General features: G+C 35.5%; 1 protein-coding gene across 7 annotated transcripts in view; it reads left to right on the top strand.

Annotated features, from left to right (window-relative positions):
• The window catches only part of APC (APC regulator of WNT signaling pathway), a 122,010-nt gene that overhangs the window by 70,886 nt on the left and 33,694 nt on the right, over nucleotides 1-17,430 (top strand). For all 7 annotated transcript variants that reach the window (XM_041753263.1, XM_041753266.1, XM_041753265.1 and 4 more), the window contains 2 exons: nucleotides 4,707-4,790; nucleotides 12,646-12,750. In XM_041753263.1, the coding sequence (XP_041609197.1) occupies nucleotides 4,707-4,790; nucleotides 12,646-12,750 (189 nt within the window). The remainder of the gene's footprint in view (nucleotides 1-4,706; nucleotides 4,791-12,645; nucleotides 12,751-17,430) is intronic.

Genomic DNA, 17,430 nt, shown 5'->3' with positions numbered 1-17,430 from the left:
ATCTTTGAGATTCAGCAAAAGCTATTCTAAAAGGGAAGTTTATAGCAATACAAGCCTACCTCAAGAAATATGAAAATCTCAAATAAAAAAATTTAGCTTTTCACTTACAGGAGCTAAAACAGAAGAACAAACAAAACCCAAAACTGGTAGAAGGAAGGAAATAATAAAAATTAGAGCAAAAATAAACAAAATAGAAACTTAAAAAAACCAATAGAACAGATCAATGAAACCAGGAGCTGGTTCTTTAAAAAGATCAACAAACTAAAGGCTTCATAAGCCTTTAGTGAGACTCAAAGAGGACTCAAAATCAGAAATGAAAGAGGAGAAATAACAAATGATATCACAGGATTATAAGGGTGTTATAAAAAATTATATGCCAACAAATTGGACAACCTAGAAGAAATGAATAAATTCTTAGAAATAAGAACCTTCCAGATTGAATCAGGAAGAAACAGAAAATTGGAACAGACCAGAAATTGAATTAGTAATCAAAAGACTGCCAGCCATCAAGTCCAGACTAGATGACTTCACAGCAGAATTCTACCAAACATTTAAAGAAGAGTTAATACCTATTCTTCTCAAACTTCCCAAAAATAAAAAAAAAAAAGGAGGGAAAACTTCTAAATTCATGCATTACCCCAACATAATATTAGCAAGCTGAATCCAACAATACATTTTAAAAATCACTCATCACCATCAAGGGGGATTATTTCCAGGGTGCAAGGGTGGTTGGATATTTGCAAATCAATCAACATGATGCATCACATTAATAAGAGAAAGGGTAAAAACCCTTCACAAAGTAGGTCTCGATGGAACATACCTCAACATAATAAAAGCCTTATATGAAAAACCCAGAGTTAACATCATCCTCAATGGGAAAAAACTGAGAACTTTTTCCCTAAGTTGAAAAACAAGGCAAGGATATCCACTCTCACTTTTATTAACATAATACTGGAAGTCCTAGCCACAGCAGTCAGATAAGAAAAAATAATAAAAGGCATCCAGATTGGTAAGGAAGAAGTAAAATTTTCATCATTTGCAGATTACATGACACTGTATATAGAAAACCCTGGAGACTCCACCAAAAAACTACTAGAATTGACAAATTCAGTAAGATCCTAGGATACAAAATCACTGCATAAAAACCTGTTGCATTTCAATACATTGATAATGCAGTAACAGAGAAGTTAAGAAAGCAATCCCATTTACAACTGCAGCAAAAATAATAAAATACTTAGGAATAAACCTAACCAAGGAGGTGAAAGACCTAAAACACTGATGAAAAGAGACTGAAGATGACACAAAGAAATGGGAAGACATTCCATGCTCATGGATTGGGAGAACAAATATTAAGATATCCTTACTACCCGAAGCAATGTAACACATTTAATGCAATCCAAATACCAATAGCATTTTTCACAGAACTAGAACAAACAATCCTAAAATGCATATGAAACCACAAAAGACCCAAATACCTAAAACAGTCTTGTAAAAGAATAAACAAAGCTAAAAGTATCACAATTCCAGATTTCAAGTTACTACAAAGCTGTAGAAATCAAAACAGTGTGGAACTGGCTCAAAGACACATAGATCAGATGGAACAGAATAGAAAGCCTAGAAACAAACCCACAATTATATGGTCAATTAATCTTCAACAAAAGAGGCAAGAAATGCAGTGGGGTTGAAAGAGAGTCTCTTCATCAAATAGTGTTGAAAAAACTGGACAGCATGCAAAAGACTGGACCACTTTCTTAGACCATGCACAAAATGAATTCAAAATGGATTAAAGACCTAAGGGTGAGACTTGAAACCATAAATAAAAATCCTAGAAAAGAGCATGGGCAGTAATCTCTCAGATATTGACTGTAGCAACTTTTTTTCCAGATAGGTCCCCTGAAGCAAGGGAAACGAGCAAAAATAAACGATTGGGACTACATCAAAACAAAAGGCTTCTGCACAGCAAAGGAGACAACAAAACTAAAAGCCGACTGAATGAGAAAATATATTTGCACATGACATATCTGATAAAGGGTCAATATCCAAAATACATAAAGAGCTTATACAACTCAACACCCAAAAACCAGATAATCCAATGAAAAAATGGTCAGAAGACACGAACAGACGTTTCACCAGAGAAGACGTCCAGATGGCCAACAGACATGAAAAGATGCACATCATCACTCATCATCAGGGAAATGCAAATCAAAACCACAGTGAGATTGCATGTCACGCTTATCAGAATGGCTGAAATCAGAAACATGAGAAACAAGTGTTGGTGAGGATATGGAGAAAACGAACCCTCTTGCACTGTTGGTAGTAATTCAGACTGGTGCAGCCACTGTGGAAGACAGTATGGAGTTTCCTCATAAAGCTAAATACAGAATTACCCTACAGTCAAGTAATTGCACCACTGGATATTTACCCAAAGGATATGAAAACACTAATTTAAAAATGTGCCCCACTGTGTTTCTTGCAACACTGTTTATAATAGCCAAATGAAAGAAACAGCTCAAATGTCCATCAACACTAAACGGATAAAGAGTGTGTGTGTGTGTGTGTGTATATATATATATATATATATATATATATATATATATATATAGTAGAATATTACTTATCCCTAAAAAAAAAAGAATGAAATCTAGCCATTTTCAGTGACATGGTTGGAGATAGAGTATAATGCTAAATGAAATAATTCAGAGAAAGACAAATGTCATATGACTTCATTCACATGTGGAGTTTAAGAAACAAATGAACAAAGGGAAAAAAAGAGACAAACCAAGGAGCAGACTCTTAACTATAGAGAACAAACTGATGGTTACCAGGGGGGGGGAGGCAATGAGTAAAATAAGTAATAGGGATTAAGGAGTGTACTTATAATGATGTGGACTGAGCAGTGTGTAGAACTACTGTATTATACCTGAAACTAATACAGCACTGTATGTGTCCTATCCTGGAATTAAAATTAAAAATTTAACAAAAGATTTTATTGGTGGAGGGGCACTTGTTAGATAGAGAAAGGGAAAAACAAGTATTATAAAGCTAATTGTGTAAAGCTTTGTTTCATATAAAGCCAGAAAATGTGTATCATCTGGTTGTAGAGGTGTTCAGTCATTGTCTCAGTATCTTTGGAAAACTACCAAAAATAGAGGCATTTCTCCTTCAGCATGTTTTCATGAGTAAATTAGATGTGGAAAGCTTTGTTAGTTAGAGAATATTATTTACGTTTAGTTCACTATTTTCATAATCACAATACATAATCAGCATAGTTGTATTATGGGGAAAGGGAGAGAGGAAGGAAGGACTTAGTTTGGAGGCTGTTTTTTGAGTTTTTCTTGTGGTTGCTTATTGTGACATTGGGTAATAGTAGCAATTAAGTGTTTTTCCTGGATAATAAAATCAAAGGGACATTGTATTTAAGCAAAACTAGATATGATCAGTGAGTAAATTTTATATGTAAGTTTTTTAACTATTAACTTTTTCCGTACTTCTAGTATTTATCTATTGGTATATACACACTCAGGCATCTTTTGTTGATGGAACACATAATTAGAAATAGTTCAGAAATGACTCCATGTAGCCTCTAACACATTCCCCCCCATCAAAACAATTATTCTTATAATTTCTGATGCCTTGATGTTAAGATGTCTACTGTAGAATTACTACTTATTTCTAAAAGCTATGTATTCATTGTCATGGAGGTAATTAAAATAATTTGAGTTTGCAAGGTTTTCAAATACAAATGATTTTATTTTTCTTACTTCCACTTGTGCTCATTAAATTAAAACAAAATCTAGCTTTTTTTTTTTTTTTTTTTTTTTTTACAGAGAGCATGAGAACAGGGGTGGGGGGAGGGGCAGAGGGAGAGAGAGAATTTTAAGCAGGCTCTCCAGGGAGCCACTGAGCCCAGTACCCAACATAGGTTTCAATCTCATGAGCCTGAGATCATGACCTGAGCTGAAGTCAAGGGTTGGAGGCTTAACTGACCTCCAGTTGAAGGCTAACCAACCAGGCATCCCAAAATCTAGCCTTTTGTAAAAGCACTTTTCCCACACTGTTTCAATTCCATGCTGCTCCATCTATATAGTAAGTGCTTTGTGTTCACTTAATAGTGTTAGGATAGTGGGAAAGCATAAGTAACAGCTTTCTGATCCTAGTGTTGGGAATCAAAATAATGTTTCACTGTAGAAGGTATTTGGGAAAGCTACATCTGAAAGATACTACTACTGTCTTGTAATAGGAGTAACTCTTGGACAGGTTAATCCTATAGGTTAAACCCTGATGTTTACTAAAACAAATCAGATGCTCTTTCCCTTTGTATACTATGCTTTCCATTAATCTATTACATTATACTGGCATTTGGATTAGATCAAATTAGATCAAATTAAGATCAAATTTAGTTATACTTTTCTCTTTGTTGAACTATTTTTTGAGGATAACTTAAATACCAATTTTTGTACCACATGCATCATGCAATTTGATATGTGACTTTTATTGGTGCAGTTTTTCTAAACTGTTATATGGAATTATAAGTATTAAAAAACTGAACTGTACCGATATGTCATCAGTGTGAATATATATACATTTCTAACTTCTAAAAATGATTTAGCATAACCCTAAGCTGTTAAATGATAGCCATAGTAAGACTGTTTACACTAATGTTTTTAATAAAAGTAGATCTAATTTGGTCACTTACTTTCTTTTAGCGAAGAGTAACCAGAATTCAACAAATAGAGAAGGACATACTTCGTATACGACAGCTTTTACAGTCCCAAGCAACAGAAGCAGAGGTTAGTAAATTGAGTGTTCTTTTTGTTGTTGTTGTATATACGTATAGTTATATACATAGTTATTCTAAGAAAAGAAAATATGTATAATTAACATGGTATCATTGAAATATAGATGTTCTTATAGGGAATTGAGACACTTCCTAAGTTTTTCCATGAAATTAAATGAATTATCAAAAAGCTTGATTATATTGATCTTTTAATAACTCCTACTCAATTAAAATTTATAGAGCCATAAATAGATACTTTACTTCAGTGATCAGATTACATAGAATCTTTGGCTATTATCAGCTAGGAAATAAGCTATTACCTGTATGCATTTCATGATTAAAACTGATCATACAAATTTAATGAGGATTGCTTTAAAATCCTCATTAAAATTACAGTAAAAGGATAAAATGAAAAAGACACAAAGACAGGAGAGGTGACATAATAAAATTGGGGAAGGTGGACAGCAGGTAAATGGATGCACTGTTTTAGCATATGATAGTGGATTAACCCTGTAGTCAGCAGTAGGAAGCCATGAAGCAACTCATTTTATACCGTGGAGTCCTAATACCTTCCAAAATAAGCACCTCTGGATATGAGGACTAAAATTTAATAAGAGGATGATTGAAAATTTGTCAAGAAGCAGGTGGAGCTTCCAGAGGCTGTCTTGAATTCTTCGTAGCCAGATAACTTCTAATCCCAGCAAAAAATGAGAGTCTTCTAGAAAGGGTAAAAAGAAAGGGTCTTTAGATAGGGGTAACCCTAGTGTAACTGAAGTTGGGGTATCATACTAAAAACTGAAATAAGTAAAAATTTACTCATTGGATGCCAAAACCCTCACTGGCATCTAGGCTTATAATACAGGAAAGTTCCTAGAAGCAACTTCTCTAGGAAATGTGACTAACCCAAGAAAACAGATCTAAAGGTACTGACATTGGAGGGTTCCCCAATAAAATAACCCAGCTGGGACCACCCCATACAACAGCCTTAGTTGCCAGTCTTCATCCCACATGCATAGAGTGTCGCTTAGCCTTTTCATAGGCAGCTGGCCCGTTGTGAAGTAGGGATGGACAGCAAAAGACTACCAGGTATTTTAAGAAATTTCCTAATAAGAAAGATATAATGGAAAAAGATACTCTGCAGAGAGAAGAACACTTTAAAACCTAAAACTAACATTAATATTCTCAGATAAAGAGATGGCATCCATAGTGGAAGGAAACAATGGTATGCAAAACATTCAGAGAATTCAAGAAAGCGTTCTTGGGAATTAAAAGTGTGGTAGCGGAAATGAAAACTCAGGTTAGAAGATACATTTCTCAGAAAATGGAACAGAAAGATAAGAGATGGAAAACAGAAAAACTGAGAAAATCAGAGAATCATTCCTGGAAGGTTCACTGTCCAAATAAAACGGAGTTCGAGAAGAAGAATGGAAGAGCTAGAGAGAGGAAATGTCACAGAAATAAAATACCCTAGAATCGAGAGGCATAGTTTTCCAAATAAAATGGTCTCTTAAGCATCCAATACCACCAATGAAAATAGTCCCACAGCAGGCACATCATGATACAGTATCATTTCACTAGGAATAAAAGGAAAGCCCTAAAACATTCTAAAAAAGGAAAGGGAATAAAAAAAACCCGGCAAAACAGGAATGTAAATGTCTTAAGCTGTATAAATAACAACTGAAAGCTGGGAAGTAAGAATACCAATTCTATAATGTTGATTCTTAAGGACTGGGTTCTGGGGAAAAGAGAACCGTATCTCTGCTTCTTTGTCCATTTCACTCTACTGTTGTATGGCAGGCAGTATTCTGGGTGTTGCTACCCCTTTGGCTTTCCAGTGTAGTTTATCTTTTTTCCCCTTGATTAAGCTTACTACACTCTATTTTTTAAACTATTTTTAAAGAGGCAGCCTTTTGTTTTTATTGAGTAGCACTACATTTTATATTTTCTCTTGTATTTTCTACTCTGAGTTTTTGCTGCTGTTGTTCTTCTCGTTTCTTTAGTTACAGTTTTTTTTTTCTCTGCCTTTCTAATATCCTGATTATTTCTTATATCCTGGTTGTCTACATCTAACAGGTTCTTCTATATTTCAGAATGAATATTCACATGTATTTTTTCTGGTTGATTGAATCTTTTATTTGCATGAAATAGCTTTCACTATTACATTTAATGCTCTTCACTTTGAATTTCATTTTGTTTGCTATTAATATTGTTACACAAGCCTTCTGTTATCATTTCCCCACTATGACATACTCCCTGCCAGTATTTCCAGTTTACCACCAACTTTCTGGCCTGTGGAAAGCCCTAAGAAATTGTCATTTGTAAATTGCCAGCCTTATTTTCCAGCGTGGTTCTAAGTCTTTTGCAGGTGGAGACTTGTTCGTGTTTTTTGTATTTATTCAAAACTTTTTATTTATGTCATTGGATCTGGGACCAACTGTCCACCGTCGTGATGCAGTGTCTTCTTACTTTCTTTTGTTATGAAAATGATTAGGTCCGTCATAGCCTACAGTGGTTACATTTAGTCTGTGAGTTCAGCAAATGTAGATTAAAGGAAGGTACCATGTTACATTTAAGAAAGAACAAAAACCGTTTTCTTAAATTTGCTTTTCAAAGTTTCTTTATTATTGTTGTTTAGCTCATATAGCTAAGTGGGAGAGGCTGGAAAATGGAGAAAACTAGGATTTGAACACTCATAAATTAGTTTATATATACAGTGTAGACAAGAAAAGATAGCTGTAAAATAATTTCTTCACCATGAAGCATGCATATAGTGCTGTCTTTGTCCTACATGTTGACAACTCTGGTTTAGAGTCTAGATGTAGTACATAATTCAAGTGATGTGATTATTGCACATGATTCAAATATCAAAAATCACAAAAAGATATGTGAGGCAACCAGTTCTACCACTTTCTTGTATATCTTTTCAGAAAAGGTAGGTTATTCACTCACAAGCAAATACATTTGGGGAGATCAAAAAGATGGAAGTTGTAAGAACTGTAGCCTGGTTGTAAAGAGCCAGTGAGAGAGCCAAGTGGCTCAGTCAGTTAAGCATCTGACTCTTCATTTTAGCTTACGTCCTGAGATGGAGTCCTGTGTTGGTCCACTCTCGGCAGGAAGTCTGCTGGAGGTTATCTCCCTCTGCCCCTCCTCCCATTCTCACTGTCTTGTGTGCACACATACATGCATGTCTCATTTGAGACAAATAAGTAAATAAATCTTTTTTTTAAAAGAAGCCAGTGGAAATATTTATTAAAATCATATGCAAAGTACTTTTGCAACTCATTAATAAGGAAACAGCTCAATTTAAAAATGGGCAAAAGATTTGAATAGACATTTCACCAGAAAATATACAGGAAGGAGTGGTAAGCAAATGAAAATATGCTCACCATCATTAGTCATTCAGGAAATCAAAATCAAAGTCACAGTGAGATACTACTTTACACCCATTAGGATGGCTATGATCATAAAGACAGATAATAAGCCCTGAAGGATGTGGATAAATAGAAGCCACCATACGTTGCTACTGGGAATGTAAAATGTACATCACCTTGGAAAAGTCTCGCAGTTAAGGATATTAAACATAGAGTTACCATGTGACGCAGTTCCACTTCAGGGAGCCTCTCCAAGAGAAGTGAAAACATATGTTCACACGAAGACTTTAACTTGAATGTTCATAGAAGTATTACTCATAGTAGCCCCCAAAGAAGAAACCATGCAAATGTGTATCAACAGGTGAATGATTAAACACAATGTGGTATATATATCTTTACAACCAAACACTGTTCTGCAATAAAAAGGAACAGATTGGTGATGCATACTGTAGCATGGGTCAAGCTCAAAAACAGTGTGCTAAGTAAGAGAAAACAGACATCTAAGTCCACATACGTCATGTATAAGAAATGTCTTGAAAAGTCAAATTTATAAAGACAGTAAGTCAAGCCAGGATATGAGTAGGAATGAGGATTAGCTATAAATGAGCACAAGGGATCCTATTAAAATGATGAAAATGTTCTAAAACTGGATTGTGGTGATGCTTGGTACATTTACAAATAACTGGTACGCTTAAAATGAGTGACTGTTGTGGTATGTAAATATCTCAGGTTTTTTTTATTACTATTTTTTTAGCCATATGGTAGAAAACTGGCAAGTAGTGCAGCAACTCTGGAAATGAGGATGCTAGTTAGGATTATTCTTTCATAGGAATCAGCAACAGTTTCTTTGCCTTTGATGTTAGCATCAAAGAGTGCTCACTTCAGCAGCACAGATACTAAAATTGGACAATGGTAAAGTGCAGGCAGGCCTGTAGCCTAGGGTCAGTAAGAGAAAAGGGAAGCAAATAACAAAAAAGAAAAGAAGGAGGAAGAAAGAAGTAAAGATAGTAAGTGGTAGGGATTAGTTTGGGTCCTGGAGTCAGACTTGCCATCCCACCTGCCATTTACTAAATATGTGACCTAAAGCCAAATTCTTATCTTCTCTGCCTCAGTTTCTTTATCTGCAAAGTGGGGATGGTAATACCTACTGCACAGGGTTGGTAGGATTAAATAAGTCAGTAGATGCCAAGAGATTAGTGCATAGGAAACAGACTTTTTTAACTTTATCATATTCATCATCCTTCATCAAACAGGCCTGGTAATCCTTCAGGACTGTGTTTCTGTGGGTCCCCCATTCTCCTCCCCTTGGAAATGACTTTACTAATCTCCCTGTCTCTAATAATTCCATTTCCTCCTTCAAAGAGAAAAATGGTACCTGTCATCACAACTGCCTGTCCCTCCTATCAGGAAGCATTTTCCCTTCCTGCCTATGCTTTGGATTTTCAACTCTTGCCTTTTCAGAAACTTCTTACTCTTATCTCTTTTTTCCTCACAATTTATCTTCTTCCTCTTCTGTGACATGTTTGCCTTGACATTTAAACATGCTTATGTCTTATCTTTTGAAATACAAAGTGAACCCTCCTCAATTCTGCCTCTCCCTGCAACCATGTTCCTTCATCTGCCCCCTTAACCTCTCTCATCCTCTTGCCATTCACCTGCCCAAAGTGGGTTTCGAGACTCCCAGGTCTGTATTTCTTCCCCACCATTAACCCTTAAAACATACCAATCCAGATAGTCTCTACTCCCATCATGACTTCTGTGTTATTAATTAAATTGATATTTTCAGTCTTCATCTTGACATTTTCTATGTTATTGAACACTGATTATTCCTTGAAATATTCTTCTCTTGGAATTTATGGTAACACTTTTTGGTTTTTTCCTACCTCTTTGGCTTTTATGGGCCCATGTTCTTTTATCTGGACCTTAATTGTACACATTCCTTAAGTCTTTATTTCTTTTATCTGTATTATCTTTCACTTAAATGATCTCGTTTTTGCTTATAGCTTCACTGACCTTTTATGCACTGTTGGCTCTGAGATGCATTTTTCTAGCCCTGAGTTCCAGACTCCTAAATGTATGTGCCTTCTCTGCATGTCCACTTAGATGTCTCAAAGATACCTTAAATCCAGCATATTCAAACATAATTAATGGTCTTCTCCTCCTAACTCCTTCTTACTATGCTGTCTCCTCCAAAAAAACCTCATTTCCTTAGTATTATCTTCTTTGCAAGTGGCACCATCATTATTCAGTTGTGTGAGCTAAGGAATGTAGGAGTAATTCTTGATACCAGATCTTCTCTCCATATCCAGTAATATCAAGTCCTTCAGATTTACCTCTTTGTCCCTAATTCTTTTATCCCTGTCGCTGCTCGTGTAGTTTCAAGTACCATCATCTCATGCTTAAATTAATACATTAGCTTCCAAACTGGCCTGCTCTACGTTTCTTACTTGCTTAGACATTTAAAATTGAAATTTGACCTTAAAAAATCAATTTACGTGAACTTTTCCCATTAATAGTCTGGTATTTGTTATGTGAGGGCAGGAGTGACCTATGAGAATCACACTAAAATTCAACAAAATCGGTAAGATTTTTTTTTTTACCGTCTTTTTTTCTACTCTCTGCACCATGATTTTTCTGATATACTAGAACAAACCACCCCCCTCCTACCCCAGGTCCTTTGCATATGATCTGTTTACCTAAAACCTTTCCCTAACCTTGTCCCTTTTCCCAGAACTCTTACTCTTTAGATCTCAGTTTAGTTATTTATTTATTTTTAAAGATTTTTTTTTTAATTTTTATTTATTTATGATAGTCACAGAGAGAGAGAGAGAGATGCAGAGACACAGGCAGAGGGAGAAGCAGGCTCCATGCACCGGGAGCCCGATGTGGGACTCGATCCCGGGTCTCCAGGATCGCGCCCTGGGCCAAAGGCAGGCGCCAAACCGCTGCGCCACCCAGGGATCCCTAGTTTTTTTTTTTTTTTTAAGATTTTATTTATTTATTCATGAGAGACACACACAGAGAGAGAGGCAGAGACACAGGCAGAGGGAGGAGCAGGCTCCATGCAGGGAGTTCGACGCAGGACTCGATCCCGGGTCCCCAGGATCATGTCCTGGGCCAAAGGCAGGTGCTAAATTGCTGAGCCACCCAGGGATCCCCTAGATCTCAGTTTAAACAGCACTTCCTAAGAGGGCTGTTTCCCAAACTCTTAGGCCATGTGATATCCTCCCTCTGCTTGTATAGTCTCACAGCACCTTATACTCTTTTTTTCAGTGTGCTTATCAAAGTTTTTTAACTTTATTGTTTTCTCATTATTTGATAGTATGCCTGATGAGACTGTGAGCTTGAGGAGCATGTAGAACCGTGTCATGTGTTGCCAACACTGTATTCTGTGCTGTACAAGTAATTAACATAACAGATGCTCAGTAATTACTTTTACATTGACATCCTTAATTGTTTCAAATCTTTGTGTTTTTAGTGGGCTTTTAATTCATTTTGTCTCTGTTGATTTTGTAATGTGTCTATTTTGATTGAATTTGTTGAATTTTATAGTGTGATTTTCAGATGATACCGTTTTTTCTTCTATTTCTGAATTATTGGGCCTACTTCATTTTTGCCTATATATAACTTATACTAGTTTATTGATGGAAATATTGCATACAAATTAACTTCTAAGTCACATTTTAAATGGCCTAGGAAAGTTTGATGTTTAAAGAAGTCCCAGTGGAAGCCATTTTGTAATCTAATTATCCATTATAAAACATGTCACGTTTTTTAAAGTGTAATTTTTATTTTTGAGTATCATTTTCCTAGAGCAAGCACATTTGTGTTTCCATAAAAGATAATGGAAAATTATTTTACTATTTTGATACTGCAGTGGTATTTTTATAGAGTGACTGCTTTATACTGGGTTATAATCTATCCTGAGATGCTTGCTTTCACTGGATATAATCTATCATTTTCATTTCATATAACAGATGGTGGTTACATTAGAAAGGGTTTTTGGTTTTATTCATATCAGAATCTGAGAGCTTATTGATTTCATATGACTTTTATTAGCAGAAGATGTATATATATATATTCTTTGTATAAATATACAGAATGTATTTGTAAGCCTAGGTAATGGTTTAACTGTTACATTTGCAACACCATTAAATGCCAGATCCATGTGACCTTGCGAAAGAGACAATTATTTGTTGTAGTTGGGTTATACCCCTGATAGTGATGTGAGCACAGCTGGTGGAAGATGGTGTTTCTGTGAGTCTCAGGAAATCCTTTGTCTTGTGCAGCTCTAATGCTCAAGGGACACACTTCACTTTCCTTTCACTGAAATAGTCAACTGCCAACCATGCTGGAGGTTATAAAGTGTGGCTCCGAGCTTTTGTAAACCTGTATAATTGATGCATCCAAAGCTTTAATACAGGAAAGGAAAAAAGCTGTGGGCTAAGACAGCATTCACCATTTTTGTATGTAATGATGTTAACTCCGTATTAACAGAGATCATCTCAGAGCAAGCATGAAGCCGGCTCACATGAAGCTGAGCGGCAGAATGAAGGTCAAGGAGTGGGAGAAATCAACATGGCAACTTCTGGTAGTGCTCAGGTAAATACATCATCTCATTGGTTTTCTTTTTAGTTAGCTATTTGAATATTTTTAAAGGAATATGGTGTGAGATAGTCCTCAGAGTGATCTGTGAATCTTATCAATTTCCTTAGTCCTGAGTGGTTATCTCCAGAAGCGTTCAGTGCCAGATTGCTGTGTCATTTTTATTACATCTAACAATAACGCTTTCAGATTGTCTAAGTATGTTTTCTAGCTCTAAATTGTGTGTTTCTGTTTAGGCTTAAATGATAAGCGTGAGTAGAGGGCTTTTTGAAAAATAAATGCTAAGGTGCATTTTGGTTATATGTATGATTTGACCTAGTTATTATTGCTTGCATTGAACAGATTTGCTCTTTCTCTAAGGCATTCTTTGCAAAGACATTTTTATGTTTTTAAAAGTGATCATAAGGACTTTGTTATCATTTTTGTTTTCTGTTGTACTTCAAGGCTATGTAAATCTAGAAATCCAAATTTTGTAATTGAAAAAAATGATACTAATGCTCCTAAAAAGTAGAGACATAGCCTGATTGTTTAATCATTATCACATGGTTTTTAGCAAAATTGTGGAAGTCAACTTGATTTTTTTTTTTTAATGTAGCACTGTTATCTTGTTTTTCTGCATTAGTCTTCTGTTAAAGTTTTATCTGAATGCATCATAATATGACAGAATTTTTGGGGGGTGTTTGATCTTCTCCATATTTTTTTCAATATTTTTATATTGTAAATGATTTTTTAAAATAGAATTTTACTAAGTTTTTAAAGATAACTTCCCCACTATTGATATAAAATATTCCTGTACTGCAGAGTCTAGGTTATTTTTGATGATAATATATATTTTTAAAAGAGCATGGATTAAAATTTAAAGCTTAAAATGTCTCATAGTTGAGTATTTAAATTTATTTTAGTGAGTTAAAAAAGATATTTCATTTTAGTATTACTAGTTAGCATTATACTGGGAAAAACTCTGGTTACAGATTGGTAAGTTGGGGAAAAAGAAATTATATTTAGCATATTTGAGTTATTTCTTTTCTACCTTTAGGGAATTATTTGGGAAGTTTATGTTTTCCTAAGAAAAGAAAAGTGTTCTTGACAGAAAAAAGCTATTTGCTAGGATTAGACCAACTATTAATGCTTTGGGTCATATCCCAGTTATTATGTATTTTAAAGTCTCACTGATCCAGTAAACTGGCTATCCATTTAAAAAATAATAATTGAATCCTTATCACACTTTTTACATCAGAATTAATTCTGAGATTAGATTTAATGTCAAAATGTAAACTATTAAATATAAAAAGATTAGAAAAATATGGATAGAAGTGTTATAATCATGAGGTGAGTGGGAAAACTTAAAAGAAAAAATCAGCAGCTTTCACATAAAAATGTAAAACTTAAGTACATCCTAAAGTCATGGCAAGGTTACAAGACAAACAAAAACTAAGATCTCATTATCTACAAATATTTATAATAAGGAAAAAGTTGCATTTCCAAATACATGAAGCTTGTAAATTAACTAAAGATCATTAAAACATAAACTAATGACATGACATGAACAGGAACTAAAAGGAAAAATAGAATGACTTTTAAACATATGGAAAGGTGATAATTTTATTAGTAATGATTTGTAAATACAAACTACAGCCAAAATGATATATATTTTTTCTTTTTGTATGCCATTGAGTAAGCAGAGATCAATACATTCAGTATTGGTAATGGTAGGTTGACAGGCATTCCTATATTCTCTTTTTAGTTGAAATGGAAGCTTTCCAAAGAGCAATTTTATATCTGCCCTGTGGTTCACCATTACAGTATCTTAAAATTTTATGCTTATGGGGTAGTAGGTGAAGAATCTTCAGACATGTTTGGAAAGATTCATCATATTATTTGTAATAGCAAAAATTAGAAATAACTTGAATATATTAATCAGTTTGTAATTGATTAAAATATCAGTCATTTGACTGGGATAAGTGGTTAAATGGCCCTGTAGATGGGGATTAATCCCACTCCCCTACTATCTAGCTAAGAGACTAATCTTGGACAAGTATAAACACTGAATCTTATGAGTGGGAAAAATTAGAGAAGGAGACCGAACATGAGAGACTCCTAACTCTGGGAAATGAACAACGGGTAGTGGAAGGGGTGGTGGGCAGGGGGTTGGGGTGACTAGGTGACAGGCACTGATGGGGGGGGCACTTGACGGGATGAGCACTGGGTGTTATACTATATTTTGACAAATCAAACTTCAATAAAAAATATATAAATATAAAAAAACTGAATTTTAGTGTTTGCTCTTTAGCAATATAAGATGGTAGAGCTCTGAGAACTAAATACAATATGCAGTTAACACAGTTCTTGGTATATAGTACTCATTAAACATAATAGCTTATTTTTAATAACTAATAATTATTTTTCAAGTTAATATTATCTGCTAGGTGCTGTCTTGGACTCTGGAGATAGAGAATAGAAGAGGACAGATAGTCCAAGGCCTCACAGAGCCTTCATGGTACATCCATACAAATGTTAGAAATGATCATTTATATCTCTGCTTATATAGAGATCTAACTTTTATTTCAGCCTTGACTTTTCTAGTATATTTTTCATATTGTAATCAGAGTGGTCCTTCCACAACACCATATAACTTAGTTGTTTAAACCTTTCAGTGCCCATAGAACAAAATCTAGATTCTTTGATGCCTGCTCTCTGATGATTTGCCCACATTTCTCACACTCCCTCACCCTCCACACTCCCATCACACTCAGGTCCCTCGAGTGTGTTCAGGCTTTCTACGTGACGTGCTCTGCCTGGGACTCTCCTCTGTTTTAGTCCTACCTATCCTTCCCCCTTAGCTTAAATACCATTTCTTCCAGGACATTTTCCTTGTCCTCACTCCCCTAGAACTGATACAGTGCTCTCAGGTACTCTCTATTTATGTTCTCATAGAATTGAGCACAACTTATCATAGGTTTAATTGCCAGTCCTCCTCTTTAAAATCCTACGGTGGGGCAGCTCAGTCCTCTAAGCTTCTGACTCTTGATCTCCCCTCACTTCTTGATCTCAGGGTCATGAGTTCAAGCCCCATGTTGGACTCCACACTGGGCGTGGAGCCTACTTAAAAAAAAAATTTTTTTTTAAGCTGAACTGTATTTCCATTGCTCACCATAACATTTTTTTCTTTAAAACAAATATTTTGGGCTGCCCGGGTGGCTCAATGGTTTAGCGCCACCTTCAGCCCAGGGCCTGATCCTGGAGTCCTGGGATCAAGTCCCACGTCGGGCTCCCTGCATGGAGCCTGCTTCTCCCTCTGCCTGTGTCTCTGCCTCTCTCTCTCTCTCTCTCTTTCTATCTCATGAATAAATAAATAAGAATCTTTTTAAAAAATAAATAAAACAAATATTCTTTCATATTACACATATGTATACATGTGTACATGCATAGACAAATGTCTGGAGGAATGTTCAAAATGTTACCAATGTTATATCTGTTAGGATTTTTGTTGTTTTTACGTTCATATTTACATTTCTGTGTATTTGAATTTTTTGTAATGAGCATGAGATCTATTAAAAATAGTGAATCAGAGGCAAGCATTCATTCATTCTGCAAATGGTGAATTCTGATAGTTCTGTAGATTGCATGGTAAACATGACAAGCACTTTTGTCTGGCAATATCAGCCATAGACCTTGCCACCAAATCAGTGTTTGCATGGCACTACTATTGCCATTTATTGGTTACTTTTAGTTACTGTGAAAAACAGTACTACAGCTGCTCCAAATCCTGATGTAGCCAAGTGATATATGCCCATGGGGACTGTGATTGAGTTAGCCGAGGTTCCTTTAAGCTGTCTTCATAGGATCTCTACACATGACAGCCTCTTGGGATTTGTTCATTTATTTTATTTTTTGCTCCAGAAATTAAAACCATTGACAATAACTAAAAATGAAAATGAGTCTCTGACTTTCTCAGGATCAAAATAGCATCCAGCAAAGCTCCTATCCTGCTGCACTTGCCACTACTGCTACATGAAAGTTCATCCTATACCCCCTCTCCCCTGGTTTCCTGTCTACATCCAATCTGCCGGAATGATCTTTGCAAAGAGTAAATCACCCTCTTTGTAAAACTTTATTGGTTTCCCTTGGCTCTTAGAGTAAGACGGTGCTTTACTATGACCTATACAACCTGGCTCCCACCTAATTTGTTGGCTTTACATCACACTTGGCTCTCACTACTTCAGCAACCCTGGCCTTTCAAGTACCTGATATTTATTGGGCCTCCCTTTCCTGCAGCCTGTGCACAGTCTACGTCCCTTCTTTTACAGTGCTCTTCTCATCCTGTTTCACTCCATTAACATCAGTTCAGGTGTCTTTGCACTTAAGCATGAATTTCTAACAGGCTCCAACAGTTCAAATCCCACTGTCATAGACTGTCCTAGAACATTCCGCTCCTTTGAAGAGTACCACATTTGCAATTTTACATTTATTTGTGTGATTATTTGATTAATATTGATTACTCCCACTAGACAATAGCTCTAGGAGGGCAAAGATTTCATCTAGTTTTCATATCCTCACAGTCCCTTGGTAATAGTTGATAACAGTAAATAGATGTTGGTTGGAAGGAAGATCTGGCATCCCTTCTAGAAACAGTGGGGGTTTTTTTGTTTTTGTTTTCTAAGATTTTATTTATTTGAA

The sequence above is a fragment of the Vulpes lagopus genome, chromosome 4 (assembly GCF_018345385.1).
Source record: "Vulpes lagopus strain Blue_001 chromosome 4, ASM1834538v1, whole genome shotgun sequence".
Taxonomy (NCBI): Eukaryota; Metazoa; Chordata; class Mammalia; order Carnivora; family Canidae; genus Vulpes; species Vulpes lagopus.
Note: the sequence above shows the minus strand (reverse complement) of the source record. Positions and strands in the feature narration are given on the sequence as shown.